Source organism: Chiloscyllium plagiosum, chromosome 10 (genome assembly GCF_004010195.1).
Source record: "Chiloscyllium plagiosum isolate BGI_BamShark_2017 chromosome 10, ASM401019v2, whole genome shotgun sequence".
Taxonomy (NCBI): Eukaryota; Metazoa; Chordata; class Chondrichthyes; order Orectolobiformes; family Hemiscylliidae; genus Chiloscyllium; species Chiloscyllium plagiosum.
The window spans coordinates 79,441,536-79,459,502 of NC_057719.1; the positions used below are offsets into that span (position 1 = coordinate 79,441,536).

The 17,967-nt window shown below is 42.2% G+C and overlaps 1 protein-coding gene across 3 annotated transcripts in view; it reads right to left on the reverse strand.

Moving 5' to 3' along the window:
* The window catches only part of srp14 (signal recognition particle 14), a 62,078-nt gene that overhangs the window by 40,523 nt on the left and 3,588 nt on the right, over positions 1 to 17,967 (reverse strand). Inside the window, exons 1-5 of one of the 3 annotated variants that reach the window (XM_043698176.1) lie at positions 17,729 to 17,955; positions 17,330 to 17,402; positions 12,644 to 12,756; positions 11,235 to 11,267; positions 6,751 to 7,717 (exon numbers count right to left, since the gene is read on the reverse strand). In XM_043698176.1, the coding sequence (XP_043554111.1) occupies positions 7,628 to 7,717; positions 11,235 to 11,267; positions 12,644 to 12,756; positions 17,330 to 17,402; positions 17,729 to 17,764 (345 nt within the window). In that variant the 5' untranslated portion in view covers positions 17,765 to 17,955 and the 3' untranslated portion in view covers positions 6,751 to 7,627. Of the gene's footprint in view, positions 1 to 6,750; positions 7,718 to 11,234; positions 11,268 to 12,643; positions 12,757 to 17,329; positions 17,403 to 17,728; positions 17,962 to 17,967 lie in introns of those variants that run through there. The other 2 variants (XM_043698178.1, XM_043698177.1) reach the window with 2 other exon arrangements.

The window sequence follows — 17,967 nt, forward strand, 5'->3', positions numbered from 1 at the left end:
TTCTGCCATGCCGGGGCCTCTTAAGATGGTTGTGTTGACCTCTTGCTTGCTCATTGGATACCTTGACATAACCACTGTGCTTTTGGCAAAAACTATAACATCTCCACAATGGCCACAATATCTATTGACATAGTTTTAAATAAATGTATCAATTCGTATTTAAGTGTGACCATTTTGAACTGTGTTGCTTGTAAATAAGCGAAAGAGATTGCAAATTAATTGGTCGCATTGGTTGAATTTGAAAGGGGTGCAGGTAAATCAATTGACACTTAAAGTCCCTTTTCCCCCCTGAGAGCTGCATAGATGCCACAGTAATCCTTGAGGTGACCAGAAAGTTGGGAAGGACAGAAATCGGACTTGATTGTCACTCCTGAGTAATGAGATGTTGGAAAAGTGAGAGTATTGTGTGCAATTCTGGTCTCCTTCCCATCGGAAAGATGTTGTGAAACTTGAAAGGGTTCAGAAAAGATTTACAAGGATGTTGCCAGGGTTGGAGGATTTGAGCCATAGGGAGAGGCTGAACAGGGTGAGGCTGTTTTCCCTGGAGCCTCTGAGGCTGAGGGGTGACCTTATCAAGGTTTACAAAATTGAGAGGCATGGATAAGATAAATAGACAAACTATTTTCCATGGGGTCAGGGAGTCCAGAAATAGAGGGCATAGGTTTAGGGTGAGAGGGGAAAGATATAAAAGAGACCTACGGGGCAACTTTTTCACACAGAGGGTGGAATGAGCTGCCAGAAGAAGTGGTGGAGGCTAATACAATTGCAACATTTAAGAGGCGTTTGGATGGGTTTATGAATAGGAAGGGTTTGGAGGGATATGGGCCAAGTGCTGGCAGGTGGGACTAGATTGGGTTGGGGTATCTGGTCGGGATGGACGTGTTGGACCGAAGGGTCTGTTTCCACGCTGTACATCTCTATGACTCTATATGGATGAGGAGAGCACAGTTGCAGCTGTGATGGCCCTCATTTGTCTACCCTGAATCCATCTTTAGATATTGACTGTGTGGGCTCCCTGCTGAGGAATGATGTATGGCAGAAACTGATACTTACAGGAGAGGAAAAGGGAGAATGATTTGTCAAAAATATAATCCACAGTATGGAGGGGAGGAATATTCATTGTGGTTGCGATGTGATTTTGTATTTGTATCAAAAGTGTTATCACACACTCCTTAATCCAGGGATGTCCTGTTAACACCAACAAGATATGGTGGTCTGGTTGAATCTCTTGGACCTACCCAGAGTTGAGAGCTGAGCAATCCAACACAATGTTTTTAAAACTTGGGTTGTAGGGACTGCTTGGGCTAGAGCAGCATTTGTTGACCATCCCTTAGTTGCCATTGAACTGATTGGCTGTTATGAGTCAACCATTTTGCTAGTGGGACTGGCGTCACATGTTGGCCAAACCGGATAAGGATGGCAAACCTCCTTTCCCCACGGGGTATTACTGAACCAGATGAATTTTTAAGCCAACCAGCAATGCTTACATTGACTAATTTCAAATTTCATTGAATTCATCTGCCATGGTGAGATTTGAACCCGCAATATCATTCTGGATTATCATCCAGAGGTACCACTGTCCCACTGATTTTCCCTAAATTCTGTCACCTATTCCTGGTGTGACATACCTACAGGACATTCACACATACAGTGGATGTAGTAATGGATTGTTCAAGCCTCCAAGATTGCTCTCAAACCCTAGGAATTAAATATCAATCCCCCAGTCTAAAGCCGCGAGTAAACCTAATAGCAAAAGGAAAAGTCATACAGGAATTTAAAAATCTGTTTTAAAAATAATCTCCAAAAGCTTCTGTTGCTTGGTTCTAAAAGAAAATTGAACATGAGTCTGGGAAGATCATTCAATTGGGTAATAATGACAAGTGTTCACTTTCTATTTGGGGTAGTAAAATGGTTGGGAGACTTTGGTAGTGAGCATAATAGGAATATAGGAGCAGGAGTTGGCCATTCAACCCATTCACTCTGTACTGGAATTCAAGGGTGGTGTGTGTATGGAATGAGCTACCCGAGGAAGTGGTGGAGGCTGGTACAATTACAACATTTAAAAGGCATCTGGATGGTATACGAATAGGAAGGGTTTAGAGGGGAGATGGACCAAATGCTGGCAAAGGGTACTAAGATTAGGCTAGGATATTTGGTCCGCATGGATGAGTTGGACCGAAGGGTCTGTTTCTGTGCTGTACACCTCTACGCCTCTAATTAATAGTGGCCAATCATCATCTTCCATGCCACTACCCTGCACTATCTCCATATCCTTTGGTATAATTAATCTCCTGCAATCTATCAATCTCTCTTGAATATGCCCAATAATTAAGCTTCCTTGGCCAATGGGATAGGGAACCCCAAAGATTCACCACCTTTCCAATGAAGAAATTCTTCTTCATTTTAAAAAGTCCTACCCCTTATTCTGAGACTATGCGCCTGAATCTAGGTTCACTATCCAGGGAAACGTTTACTCAGTCACACCCTGTTGAAGAATTTTCTAAGTTTCAATGAGGTCACGTCTCATTCTCTGAATCGCGAGAGAATACAGGCCCAATTGCTTCAGTCTCCCCTCCATAAAACAGTCCTGCCATTCCAGAGATTAGTTTGGTGAACCTTTTTTCCCTATGGCAAATATATTCTTCCATGGCTAAGGAGATCAAAACTGCACACAGTACTCAGTCGACGGCTCACCCAGTCTATATAGTTTCAACAAAACATCTTTAATTCTGTACTCAAAACCCCTTTGATGAAGGCTAAAACCTTACTTCCCCTCCTAACTGCACCTGCCAGTTAGCTCTTGGTGACTCTTGAACAAAAACAAAAAATACCTTTTGGATGCATGCACTCTCACCCTCTTATCATTTAAGAAATAATCTGTCCTTCTATTTCATTTCTACCAAAGTGGATAACTTAACACTTTTAAGATTAGATTAAGTTACCTACAATATGGAAACAGGCCCTTCGGCCCACTAGTCCACACCGACCCTCCAAACAGTAACCCAGCCTGGTCCATTCCCCTACATTTACACCTGACTCATGCACCTAACACTAATTTTAGCATGGCCAATTCACCTGGCCCACATCTTTGGACTGTGGGAGGAAACCGGAGCACCCGGAGGAAACCCACGCAGACACTGGGAGAATGTGCAAATTCCACACAGACAGTCGTGTGATACTGGAATCGAACCCAGGTCCCTGGCGCTGAGAGGCAGCAGTGCTAACCACTGAGAGGAATTTCACCATAGGAAGCCACTCAGCCCATCAAATCCATTTCATGTGATGAAATTTCCAGAAATATGGCGTTCGGAATCCTTAATGGTTGATGGACAATTGGGAAAGAGTTGCAAGTTAATATTTGAACCATGTATTAGAGACAAGACGGATATGGTTTGGAAACGGCAGTAGGACAGCAAAGGGGAATTATGAGCAATAAAGCAGTAAGTCAAACATTTCACACCCTTGACCATATGGACTATGTGTTTTCAGATAAGTGATTAAACCAGTGGTGTGCCGGTCCAAGAGTAATTTGCAGAAACAAGTCATGGTTGCTGACTCTGTGTGTTTTCAAACAGAACCTAGATTTGTGTTCTATACTATACATCAATACCATAGAGACTCTCTGTGACCGTGAGAGTAGTAGATGAACTAATGACAGCATCAGAATTTTGATGGTGACATTGCACAGTCTGAGCAAGTCACAACCCAATACCTGTCACTAGGGTTAAGTGGAAGTGTAGGACAATCTCAATGTAAATATTGGAAGATGATTCAGATTTATGCTGAAGCCTCGATGATTGCAACACTCTGCTTACAACGTCACACCCAATGGCCTGTACAAGCCAGAACTCAGCCAAAACATTACTACCCATGTCCTGAATCACACCAAGCTACATTCAATTTCACCCATGTGCTCACTTGGCTGTATCCTCACACTGCAGCAACACCTTAATTTTCAAATTCCTTTGTTGCCTCACACCTATTATTGTAACAGTCTGTCCTACGGTCAAGATCTAAACATTCCTCCAATTCTCATCTTGTTGATTTTGTTTTTATTTTGCTATTGTCAATTGACACCTTCAGCTGGCTAGTTCCTCACCCCTCAACTTCCCTCCTCAAACCCCTCTAGCTCTGCACTCTCTCCAAGAAACTCCTCCAAAAGCTATGTTTGTCAGCTGATTCATTTTGTTGGCTAGCGCCAAATCTCATTTGTTAATTTTTGTCATGTGGGGCATTTTGCTAAGTTTAAAGACCGGCTGTAAATGCAAAATTGCTGTTGATTCACCATTCCCCACTTCAGTACATCTGTAAGGACAACATTACCTATTCCATGAGATATTTTGTAGAACTGTCTTCATGCAGTGATCGACAGTTTAAAACAACTGATTTATTGGATTATTTATGAACAATTAACTTTGGGATGTGGGAACTTTTATTCATCTGGAAAAAAAAATAGGTAATTCTGATGTTTGTAAGTAAATAATTTTGTTTTTGTAGCTACCTTTTAGTTGAATACGTGGTATTGTCCACAAGTATGACTCAATTACTGTACTTTGTCAGGGAGGTGCACTGATACCTGGTTAACCATGAGAATGATAAATTTGGATCACAGCAGCATGCTCCATGATAACGTGACAACCCAAAACTCTTTACAGCCTACGAGAGACCTTTTGAAGATCAGTAACTATGGTAAAGTAGGAACTGAAGCAGCTAATTTGCACACACCAAAATTCACTAACCACAATTGAATGATCTTTTATATTTTTATTGGCTCTCTCTCTCTCTCTCATATAAAGGCAGGGACGTGGGGAAAATTCTCTTGGTCCCTGTTTAATATACAAGAAGGCACTCTGACAATGTAGCAGCTCTTCAGATCTGCATTGGAGTGAAAGCCTGGATTTTGATGTACCAGTCTCTGGACTGGGGCACAAACACACAACCCTTAGACTTGAGGGGTAAATAATTCCACTGAGCTCCTGCTGATGGATTTCAATCCCTCTGCTTTCATCTGGTCTGGAATACCAAATCTAAACACTAATCCCTCTTTTGGGATTGTCCTCAAATACCCACTTCATGTCTGATAATTCACATGTCAAGGGAAAGTGCAATAACTGCAATGCTTTTGAGATCTGTTGCCATCCTAGACCACTGTGTTATGTCCTTCAATGCACAGAGTGGCTTTGAAGTTGGCTTAAATACCAGCATATCAGTACACTTAAATGTACATCATCATGTTTGTACACAAGTTAATCTACTCAATTTACCTTCATTGTTTGCTTCACTATCCCAGATTTAATCAATTTGTAATGTCCTGAGAGTGACTACTTGAGCATGCAGTCCCCAATAAACTAAAACAGCAGAAGTACTTTTGTTACAGCCTGGCGAGAATAGGAGAAATGGTTCCCCTCTTTCTTTGCCTTGCAGTTTACTGCAATAAAAGGAATTTTGTCAATTTAGCGAATGGCTTTCCTCTAAGCTTTTTAAGAGTAAAGCAAATATTGTTACCACGTGATTAAAAACTCCACCTCTCACATACACCAAACTAAGTTACAAGGAGGGCAGGAAAATCAATTCATCGGAGAGTCTAAATACGGTTCTGTAGGTTGGTGTAATGGATAGTTGCAGGTTGTGTTCAGTGAACGTGTTGATGTAAAGTATTGGCTGATAATATCTACCTTTTCCCTCTGAGGCCAGCAGCTTTTTGATTAATGTTGAAGATACTGCCTGGTTCACGTTTATAGATTGACTGGAGAGATACAGGGGCTTTTGTTACATACTGATAGTAAGTTATTCTTTGCTAAAAGGAGTTTTTCAGAATCTCACTATCTCCAGAGTCTCCAATTAGAAACTAGATAGTTACTAAATATGGTCACAGCAAGCTGGGAACCCTCACTCTGGTTCCTTGGTAATTTTCAAAGTGAGATGATGTGAATGTTTGGCGACTTTGAGAACTGCCTTTTAAGGTGACTTAAAAAGATAACAGCAAGAATGAAATTTTAAAAATAAATTCCTTCATAAATTTCACTTTTGATATGAAATGTGGTTTTGCAACACCCTTATTTCATGAAAAAAGTATATTTTAAAAGGAAGCTGGCAAATTTAAAATACATCCAGATGTTAAAAGTACAGATGCAGTTGGCTATTTTTGGACCCATCCAATTTTCTGCTCCATCTCCTGATCACTTAACAGGTAAGAAAACACTTGCATTTCTTCAGGTTCTGCTTATTTTATACACAAAGTAGGAACATTGTTGTAATAGAGGAAATAAGATAGTCAATTTCCACTTAGCACAATCTCACAGACAGTAATAAGGAGCAGGAAATATCATCTTCCTGAAAGAGGAAACATTAGCCCCCCCTGCTCCTCTTTGTACAGTGCTGTAGGGGGCCTCTCGTGGCACAGTGATAGTGTCCCTGCCCCTAGATCAGGAGGCCCTGGTTCAAGTCCAACCTCCTCAAGAGAGGTTTTAGAATATCTCTGAACAAGTAGATTAGAAAATATCTTGAATGGTGCAGTGTCCACTTCAGCAGGTGCAGGGAAAGACAGCATTCCTCTCTTATTGCAATCCTCAGTATCATACTAAGCACCAGTGAGCATAAATCTCTGCACAGTGAATCAAAGAACCTCGCATTTCAAACCGGGGGGGGGGGGGGGGGGGGGGGGAGGGGGCATTAAGATTGCTATGCACTGAGCCACAACTTGAACACATTATCCAAAAATAATCTCTCAGTAATAAAAATGATTCAGTCTTTTTGTTTTGCAATTTATTGTAGTTTTATACACCGCTCTGCAACAATCAACAAATAATCCAAGTTGGAAACAAAAATCAGCTCCAGCTGGTCAGTAATCAGTAAAAGATAGATCTTGCTGCCTCTTTCATATGTTTGGCCAAAAGATGCATCTTTCTCTGATTTCAGTAAACACTATGTGGAACATCAGTTTTCTTTGTGACAAACAGGGAAAGGAAGAGGATGATCGTGTCTTCACATTAAAGGCAGTGACACCCACCCCCCCGTGATTCATTTCACAAAGGGCTTGGTCTCATTACGGAATATGCAGAGATCTCCTCAGCATCTGCTGGAATGACCAGGATTGCAGGTTTGCGGCCAGGGTCAAGCTGAATGGGCACATAGGCACAAAATTATCAATTGTCATGGAGTCAAATTATCCAGTGAAATCCAGTCCACATCACTGATAGCGTTTTTTTTTAAAAAGGTGGTTGGTTCTAAGAGACAGGAGAAATATATCCTAAACTTCCAGGACGCACCGGTGGAAAACCTGCAAAATCCTAGCAACGGTTGTTTTTTTTGGGTCATGTCCTGCAACACTTTGCAATAAATCAGCCAAAACCTGAATAAGATGACTCGCCGCCACGGATACAGCTATCAGACACTTCTGTGGGCAAGATGCATTTCCACTGAGGTCTCTGCAGAAATACGAGTTTCTTTTCCTCTCCTCTCACCCCCACTCCCAGTTCCTCCACATCTCCACGCAATTGATGTCTATTCAAAAACTAAAACAAAGAAACTGAAGTTGATTGCAGCCAACCGGGCCTTAGGTGTGGGAATAGCCAAAGCTGTCTCCTTCAATGGAAGCTAGCCCGCCATTGCCATGACAACAGTTCAGTCACTGTGTGGCCTTGGTCTTCTTACTTTTGCTTCTCTTGTCTTTCTTTTTTAAGCCATCCATGTGTGCCCGCAGCAGGTTTGAGTATGCCTAAAAGCCCAAGAGAATTCAAACAGAAGCCTTTAAGGCGAGTTATGCTGGGCAATGTCGACATAAGGTAAAAGACAGTATCTAACCCTTCTACCTGAACAAAATCATTACGGATGTAGAAAACTAAGCAGTCAGAATGAATTTGGCTTGACCGATGGTTTCCCCAAACCCAATGACAACTCTGGTCTGATTCCCAAGTAAGCCTTATATCTGGAATTCTTTTAAAAGGTTGTTTCCAAAGCTACACCAAATCGATAATAGAATAGAACTGAAGACTGCCATTTACCTAACAACATTTACCATGTTCCAAATTCTTTTAAACACCAGTAGTACCTCATTGGCTGTGGTCTCTGGAGGTAAGCTCTTCCTGATGAAGAGCTTATGCTCGAAACGTCGACGCTGCCTGACCTGCTGTGCTTTTCAGTGCTACACCTTTTGACTAGGAAATGCTGCAGAGAAAGCTCCCAAAACCAAATGCAACAATGACCAAATCCGGTGCCTCAGTGATGTTGGTCAAAACATAAATATCAGCCAGGACATAAAGAAACATTGAGTGGAGGGGTCTCAGTTTAACATTTGATCATGAGATGCTACATTAACAATTCCTCTATAATACTTCAGCAGGAGGGTCAGTGTAGCTTCTGTTATAGAGTCATAAAGATGCACAGCACGGAAACAGACCTTTTGGTCCAACTCATCCATACTGACCAGATATCCTAAATTAATCCAATCCAATTTGCTAGCATTTGGCCCATATCCCTCTAAACCCTTCCTATTCAATTACCCCTCCAGATGCCTTGAAATGTTGTAATTGTACCAGCCTCTAGTAGCTCATTGCACACACGCACCACTCTCTGCATGAAAAAGTTGCCCCTAGGGTCTCTTTTAAATCTTTCCCCTCTCACCTTAAAGCTATGCCCTCTGGTTTTGGACTGCCCCATCCTAGGGAGAGGTCCTTGGCTATTCACTCTATCCACGGCCCTCATGATTTTATAAACCTCCAGAAGGTAACCCCTCAGCCTCCAATGCTGCAGGGAAAATATCTCCAGCCTATTCAGCCTCTCCCTGTAGCTCAAACCCTCCAACCCTGATAACACTTTTGTAAATCTCTTCTGAACCATTTCAAGTTTCACAACATCCTTCCCATAGCAGGGAGACCAGAAATGAATGCAGTATTCCAAAAGTGGTCTAACCAATGTCCTCCCAATACAACATGACCTCCCAACTCCTACATTCAATGTACTTGAACTCTCAACTTTCCAGTGCCTGCAAAAGTGCCACCCGCAGAGTCTAGGCACTACAATCAACACAAATTGTGTTAGCTCCAATTCCTCACTGCATCAGCAATGGGAAATAGGCAGCAAATTAACCCTGCGAGAGCATCCCCCAGCAAGGGTGTACTTGAAGGTGTTGCTGCTTACCTATTTATCATTTTCAATAATGGGTCAACAGTGCTCCATGAGGTGGCTGTTCCAGCAGTTTATCTGATCTCACTGGCTACATTTAAAACTTCTACATCGTGAATGAGATCAATCAGAGATCGTAATTAATAGACACCCATAAACTCTAAGTTCAAAGTTTGACCTCAACAGGAGCTAGGTATTTCTTTTATAGTAAAGCATGATGGGGAATAATATGGCCATTGATGTTTCACTTTGCTTCAAACCTGACCTTTCCAGTGCATTCCTGACAAGCCTCCGCCTTTATTCCTGCTGCCTGTATCCAACCTGGAATCACAGCCTGTTAACCCATCATCCCTGTATTCACTGAACACTTCAGACACTTGGTCAAGCATCAACCCTACCTTGTCATCAACTCCTCCAGCTCACAAGTATCCAAAACTGAACACAGATGGTTCTGAAATCACAAGTTTCTTTATTCAAAGTAGTAGGGGCTAGGAGCACACTGCCTGCAATAGTAGTAGACTCGCCAACATTGAGGGCATTCTAATGGTCATTGGATAAATATATGGACGAGAATGGAATGGTGTAGGTTAGATGGGCTTCACAGGTCGGTACAACATCGAGGGAAGGGCCTGTACTACACTGTAATGTTCTAAATCTCCTCCCTAAACTTCCTCGCTTCCTCATCGTTCTCCTTTGAAGATGATCCATATTACCACCTACCAACAGACCTTTGGTCACCTGTTTTAACATTTCTGTTTTTATCGCTGACTTTGAAACTTTCTAAATACGCTACGAAATTCAAGCTGTTTAATGCTGATGTAAATTGACAACATTTCATCTCATATTTGGATGGAAGGTTGCTACTATATTATTCTAAATGAGTATAAAACAAACAGGTAAAGGTTTGTGGTTTCTTTGGCCTTTCTTATTTTTCTATTCACTTCTGTAGTTGTGCCCATCTCCGAGAGGGCACACTGACATCTAGTGGTGTGCAGTTGTACTGCACATTGTTCACCTTCCCAAGTAAACCAACATGAAAAATGTGAAGGGAAAATAAACACCCGGCATACAATCTCACCCTGATCAGGCGCCCATGATTACCGCCTGATCAGGAGCAGGCAGACAGCCTATTCATCGCATCCCTGCCTGGAGGGATCCTGACCCTGGGCATGAGCCAGCAAAGGTGAAAAGAAATGAAGATCTTGCTGTGTTTGTCTGCAAATGGTCTGACAAGCCCCAGTGTTGCCAGCTGAGTTGATAGTTTTAGTGCAGAGTTAGATAGTGAGGTACACCACATATGAAGCAGGATGTATTGACCTTTGAGGGGCTGCAGCTCAGATTTACTAGAATTATAGCATGAGCACAGGCTGCATAACCTTACTTCCTTGGGTTTAGATGCTTACGTGACTAAAATGATTAAGCCGTTCAGCAGAAAAGGTAGGTACAAACTAGGGGCGGGAGCAGATCATTCAGACCCTTGAGCAGATTTGAATGTGGACTCAATTCCACTCTCTACCTACCATTAGATTCTTGACTAACCAGGAAGGCAAGCTACTTTCGCCTTAAAAATATTCCATCATCCTACCTCTACTGCTCTGAGGAGGAGGAGTTCCACAGACCCATGACCCTCAGAATAAATTTCTCCTCAGCTCTGTTTTAAATGGGGGGGGGGGGGGGGGGTCCCTTATTTTTAAAGTCCATCCTCCAACAAGGGGAAATATCCTTTCTATATCTACCACATCAAGTGCCCTCAGGATCTGATATTTTAACAAACTGGTGAGCGAGGGGATCCAGAATAAGGGAACCACTGCCTCAAGGTGAAAGTGAGGCCGCTCAGGAGTAAAACAGGCAGCACTTCTCATACTCAAGGCAGGAGAAATCAGAAGTGCTCTTTAAAAGACTGTTGATGCTGGGGCAACAAAGTTTTGAAATCTTTAAAGGAGGAGAACTCGAGAGGAGACAGACAACCCTCCACGGCAGTGGCTCCCATCCTTTGTTAGAGCTAGTGCATTAGTTACATTAGTCTGTAAAGTTTGCTGTACTCGGGGTTCACACCAATAAAAGTTTCATTGTAATGGCATACATTGCACAGTGTAAGTTTATAGACTTACCATCTGAAACCTGTTCACTTCCTTCGAGCTTATCTGAAAGAAATAAACAGTAATGAGTTAAATACTGAATGTAGAGGGTGCACTTTAACACCACCTAAACGTAGGTTCAGTCTCGTCCATCCATGCACACAAACATTCTCCCGACATTGTTCAAAGCAAGCCCGAGAGAATAGACTCAAACTCTCTTGCCTAAAAGTTTGTGGATACTGGGAACTAATCTGTATTTTAAATTTAAAAAACATGGACATTAAATGTCACTTGGGAGTACAGAACTTAAACATTGCCGAAAAGACAGACACAGTTTCCTTTACAAAAGGGACTAAAGGTAAGAATTCTCCCATTTAAGACAACAGAAGAGGAGAATTGCTGCCAGACGGTCATTAGTCTGTGGAATTCTCTTTCTCAGAGAGCAGTGGAAACTGGGTTATTGAAGGTAGAGTTTGTCAGATCTTTGATTTCCAAAGTAGAAGGGTATGGCAGGGGTAGACTGCAGTAGTAGAGGTCAGATATATGAAGGTAAATCAGACCAGCCGTGGACTTATGAAACAGTAAAGCAGGCTCAAGGAGCTAAATAACCTACTCCTTCGAATATGCAGAATTCCAAAATTCAGATGATCACAACAACATACACTACAGGAGAAAAGATTCTGATTAGCTGGCAAGTTGATTTTGACTGGCCAAAGCAGGAACTGTCTGCTCTCCAAGCTCCTAGGGAAATCAAAAAAAAGCACACACGTTGATCATATTCTTTTTGTTTGCACAGAACACGTCACTGCCAATGAACTCAAGACGACAATTAGATTTGATTAGAATACCTACAGTGTGGAAACAAGCCCTTCGGCCCAACATGTCCACACCAACCCTCTGAAAAGTAACCCACCCAGCCCATTCCCCTAACCTGTAATTGCCCCTGACTAATGCACCTAACACCATGGGCAATTTAGCATAGCCGATCCACCTAACCTGCACATCTTTTGATTGTGGGAGAAAACCAAAGCACCTGGAGGAAACCCACGCAGACGTGGGGAGAATGTGCAAACTCCACACAGTCACCAGAGGCTAGAATCAAACCTGGGTCCCTGGCGCTGTGAGACAGCATTGCTAACCATTGAGCCACTGTGCCACCCAAACTAAGGCAATAACTAAGACAATCAAACCAATTAACACCCGCAGAATAAACTGATCAGATTATTTGAAATTTGGCATTCTCGCATTTGTACTGATGACTTCAAGACAAAAAGCTTCACTTGTCAGCAAGATTTAAACTCATCAGGGGATATGATTCAAATGTAGGTACATGGAGCTAAGATATAGATTTGCCACACTTTAGACTAGATGGACTGAGTGGCCTCCTTTTCCCATTTAGAAATTAGCTAAACTTCAGTGGTTATTCTCCTCCTTTCACTTACCACTGTGCTGATCTTCTTCTTCCCATCAGTTGCCCTCAGTAGACATTTATTGTCAGCAGGGTCAAAGGTGTCAGGGTTTCCTTTCCGTGGGACCGGCTTTGTCCGTCCATCATCTACAGAAAAGCGTACATTAACCTCTGCCCAGTCTGTTCAATTCACCTACTCCAATTTATACCTTTCCCTATCTCTGTAATGTCTCAGGCTCTCAGAGATTGATTCCCTTCCACACCCTTGATTTCATCACTCCATCATTGGTGGCTCTAACTTCAGTTTCTTAGGCGCTGACCCCGAACTCCCATCTTTGAGGAGGCTCCTTACAATATGTCTATTTGACCAAATAGTTGGTCATCTGCTCTGATATCTCATGTGACACTCATGTAGTTGACAATATAATATACTTATACATCTCCTGTGACATGCTTTGGGCCAGTTTTACTGCATTAATGACGCTACATAAACAAGTTATTGGTCTTGGGCAGATATATGAAGGTAAATCTTCTTTGCACGCTTCTGATTTTTACTCATTCAAATGCTGGATAGGAAGACAGTACTTAGTTCATCTATCATGCTGACAGACCTCAGACATAATAGTAATGTTCTCTCATCATACCAACCAGTCTGTTACTAGACTGCAACAAATCCAAGCTTAAGTGGACAGCTTTGGCAATCATAGATCTAAAATTGTTTTTCTCTCTCAAGCCTGCTCTACATATGTCAAGTACCAAATTACTCAGTATATTACAAAAATTAGAGTTGCTAAAACAAGTCAAAATCATTTACATTTTAATAAAGCATGACAGAGTACTGCAGAGCAACGAGGCTGATTAATCGAGAAGCAGACACAGCTACAGATTCTGATCTTGATCACTGCTTCCATTGTGTGAAGGACAGCAAATAGTAGGGATGGATAAACCGGGCTCTCTAGGAATCGGGGAAATTACCTAGGCTTTCCAGAATAAATAAGCCCCTTGGGGCCAAGTTGTCCTTTGTCTGTATTTATGCACCATACTGGCCTCCTGCCGATCCTTTTGCTTTAACCTTATCATATCCTGCAAATCCTTTCACCTCATATTTACTGAGCTTACCTTTAAGTACATTTATGATTCACCTCAACTACTTCAGTGGTGGCAAGTTTCACATTTTCATTACTAAGTAAACATGTTTCTCCTGAATTTCCTACTGGATTGATCAGTGGCTCTCCAACATGCACAGCTCCTCACTGTGGCCTCCCCAGCTGGAAATATATACACCTACCCTTTGGAAGCCTTTACGTAACTTTGAGATTTGATTTAAGGTACCTTTCAGTTTTTTTTTTGAAAGAAGAAACAAAACCAAGCTCTACCCCAATACTCCTGTAACACAAACAATGCAGCCAGGATGTTGACAGGAAGTTCTCACAAACATCTGTTTTTAGCAAAGCGGATTGAACAGAAAGAGATGGACCTTTGAATCCCCTATCTCGCGCACACACAATGACCACAAAAGCCTTCTCTGCCCTTGCTCTCCCACTCCAGTGTCCTGTCCATAACTAATCATGCAGCATCTTAAGCAGGACTTCTCTTACCACTGATCTCCACCACCCAGAAAGACAAAGACAATATCACAGTAGGTTCCATAAGAAACTGTAACCAAGTCACTTCCTGGACTGAAAATCTAGTATGCTCCTTCATTGTTGCTGGGTCAAATTCCTTGAAGCAATCACCCTCACAGTCCTGTGGATATATTTACATGAATACAGTATATGCTGTCCTCATCCAGAGAATAAATCATCAATAATGTCCAGATACATCTTTTTGTTGCTGTCACTATACCTCTTCTCACTTTATACCATCATCACATTTTGTCATTTTCTGCTACCCTCCCCATGATCTCAGAGCTAGATATATACATGAAAAGGAAATAATTTCAGTATTATGAGGGGGACGTTGGACAACATTGGATAGCTCTTTCAGAGAACCAACACAGGTATAACAGGGTAAATGAGGTAAGACATTAGGCAACAACTAATTCAATTGTTATTTGCAATAGATCAGAAAGGGAGATGAATGGGAGTTAGTCACTTTCAATTAGCAGTGACGCTTAGCTCCCTGTTTCTGAAAAGGTTCCAGTGAATTCTAAATTGCAAAAAAGGAAAGCAAACTCAAAACCATAGGCCAGTCAACCAGACATGAGAGATTAGGAAAACGCAGAAATCCATTATGCAGAAGCTTATGGTACAGAGGAATCTTGCAAACAGATCAATAAAATTACAGTGCGTAATTGGACTGGAAATGGAATGGATATAAGTTAGCTCACTGAGCTGGAAGGTTTGTTTTCAGACGTTTCGTCACCATATTAGGTAACGTCATCAGTGAAGCACTGGAGCTTCACCGGAGGCACACTGACAATGTTACCTAGTATGGTGACGAAATATCTGAAAACAAACCTTCCAGCTCAGCGAGCAAACATACATGCAGACCCCTCAACCTGAGCTACAAATCTTTGACAAACTCACGAATGGAAATGGAATGTTGGTCTTTATTCTAAGAGTGACCAAGTGTTAAAATGGGGAGGATTTACCATTACAGTATAGGGCGTTGGTATGACTGCACTCACAATTTGGTCTCCTTACTTAAGGAAGGGTATAATCCAATTGGATGCAATTCGGAGAAGGTTGTCTCAGCTGATTCCTGGGAAGTAGGAGCTGTTCGATGAGGAAAGGTTGAGGAGTGAGGGAGGGGAGAGTGAGGGAAGGAGACACACAGACAGACAGAGAGAAAGAAAGATAGAGAATGACTTTTGTCTTAGACAGCCATTACCGTTCAGGATTCTCTATACCAGGGTCATTGTGTTTTTCCAAAACTGAGCCAGACATATTTTTCCTCGACAGAGGGATCAACATGTCAGGCAGGAAGGTGAAGTTAGGGCAATAATCAGATGAGCTTTCAATCTAACTGAATAGTTGAGTAGGCTCAAGCTGCTGAATTCTGCTCCAATTTAGGATCTCATTCACAAGGGCTCGGCTCCAACTTCATGAATAATGTGCTGCCCTGTGCAGTCACAACACCAATTAGAAATCCAGAACAAAGGAGTACAATCCAGAAGGAAGAGCTAAATGGTTCAGAAGAAAAATCAGCACGCATTTTTATACGAAGGGTAGCAATAGTAACGCTATTGAATGTTGAAAGGGACATGGTTAGATTTCTCTGCTCAGAAAATGACCGAGCTTCCAGTTGCTTGCCATTACCAGGAATCACCATGATCCCTGAGAAACATGTCTATCTCAGGCCTGCTGCAGTGCTCCAGTGAGGCTCAGTGTAAGCTGGAAGAACAGTATCTCATTTTCCACTTGGGAACTAGACAGCCTTCAGGACTCAATATCAACAATTTAAAACTTGAAAACCTTGTATGACCTATACTCACCCCCCTACCCTAGGTCCGGTCATGACAGGAGTTGTTTTCAGCACTGTAGCATTTTCACCTACTTACGGTCCCCATTACAGAGGAACCTTGATTATCTGACATTCGATTATCTGAATTTCGGATTATCCAAACAAGATCACAAGGTCCCGATGCTTGGCTACACTATGTTACTTGGCATTCGGTTAATCGAACAAAATAATCCCCGTCCGTGTCCTTTGGATAATGAAGGTTCCTATGTATTAGATTTTCTTGCTTCCTAGCTTACTATCATTCATTCCTTGGTCTCTGTGACTGTCATTCTCTCTCTCAGCTCCATTTCCGTCAACCTGTACACCTCCACACATCTTTCTTCAGCATATACAGCAGGTTTTTCCTAGTTACTATCAATTCTAAAGAGGGATCACTGAACTCAAAACGTTAACTGCTTTCTCTCCACAGATGCTGCCAGACCTGCTGGGTTTCTCTAGTAATTTCTTTCTGTGATTTAGATTTCCAGCATCCACAGTTCTTTGTTTTATTAATTTGGTTACGTTGTCTCTTGTTCAAGATGATGCAGGAATGGCACTTGTGTGATGCAAATATTAATTACATTTGCAGAAATTAATTACACAAGTGTATCAAAAGGGAAACAGTGCACGTACTGATCAGCCAGGAGCTCAAGTGAATGGTGGAGTAGGATTGAAGGGCTGAATGATCTATTCCATAGAGCTAATTAAAGGATATAACTTGCACCAATTTGTAAATACACCATTAGCATTTTTTTACAAAGTTAGACTCTATAAGAAAACATCTCAAAACCCCAGAACCAGATTGGGGGCGTGGTTATTTACAGGGGCACAGCTGAATTCCCAGTTAAAGCCCACCATCAGCAAAATGAACAAACTGAACAAAATTAATATTCAAATTATGCTGAATTGTCTCAAACGCCCACAATACAAAATAAACCAGGAATGTACACAGCACTGCCCTCTGATGTGAAGGGCAGTGTTTGTCACTGGCCACCCGGGTGTTTTCCTATCTTCCTGGTGGTGGAAATTGAATAAAGATTTGTGCACCTTGTGTCTCTCACTGTGACTCACACCTGCACACACACACACCATGGGTGCTGGGGAAAAAATAAGCACTACCGCACTTAGGTGGTAGTGTAGGGGTTTTTAAAAAAAAACAAAAAAAGAAGAAAAAAAGAAAAAAAAAGAAACGGAGATACGTTAGGGCCCGGGTGTCCTTGGAGAAGGTGCACGCGGTGTCGAAAAAAAAATAAACCAGGAATGTACCAAGACTCACATTTCTTCATGGTGAGGTATATACTTCCAGTGGTTCGGCATTTCTGGAAAAGCCGAGTCAGCTCAGTCAGGAACTACAGAAAGAAAGTGTGTACACTGTCAGAGCACAACATCAGAATGGAGAGAGAAAATGTAACCTTATCCCCACTGCACCAGTATTGCTCCAATAATTATTTCCCCAACTCACAAATGACATGACATTATTCCCCCACCCCAACTACCATCTCTGTCCCAGCATTAGTTCCTTATCACACCCCTTCATCACCCACCTTGCTGCCTTGGCATCATCTCAACCTCCCAGTGTTGTCCCATTCCCATGCAATCAAATCCACTACCGTTACCCATCTCCCACTACCCAAGTGTTGCCAGTCTATACAATTGCCCAAGTGCCCCATCTCACCTTGTACTGGCCCAGTATTGCAGCCAATGCCCCCATTTCACCGTCCCAATATGGCAGTGTTACCTTTCAGTGCAATACCCATTGGCATTTTGCCCCCATTTCCACTGGTTCCACTGTTACCGCAGATTCTATCAGCCTTTGAACAGCGTTAGTGTACCTTCCCGTTGCCCAGTTAACATCTCACCATTCCACTGTTGTCCACCCCTCCGACCTTTCCATCCCAGACCCACCGTCAACGT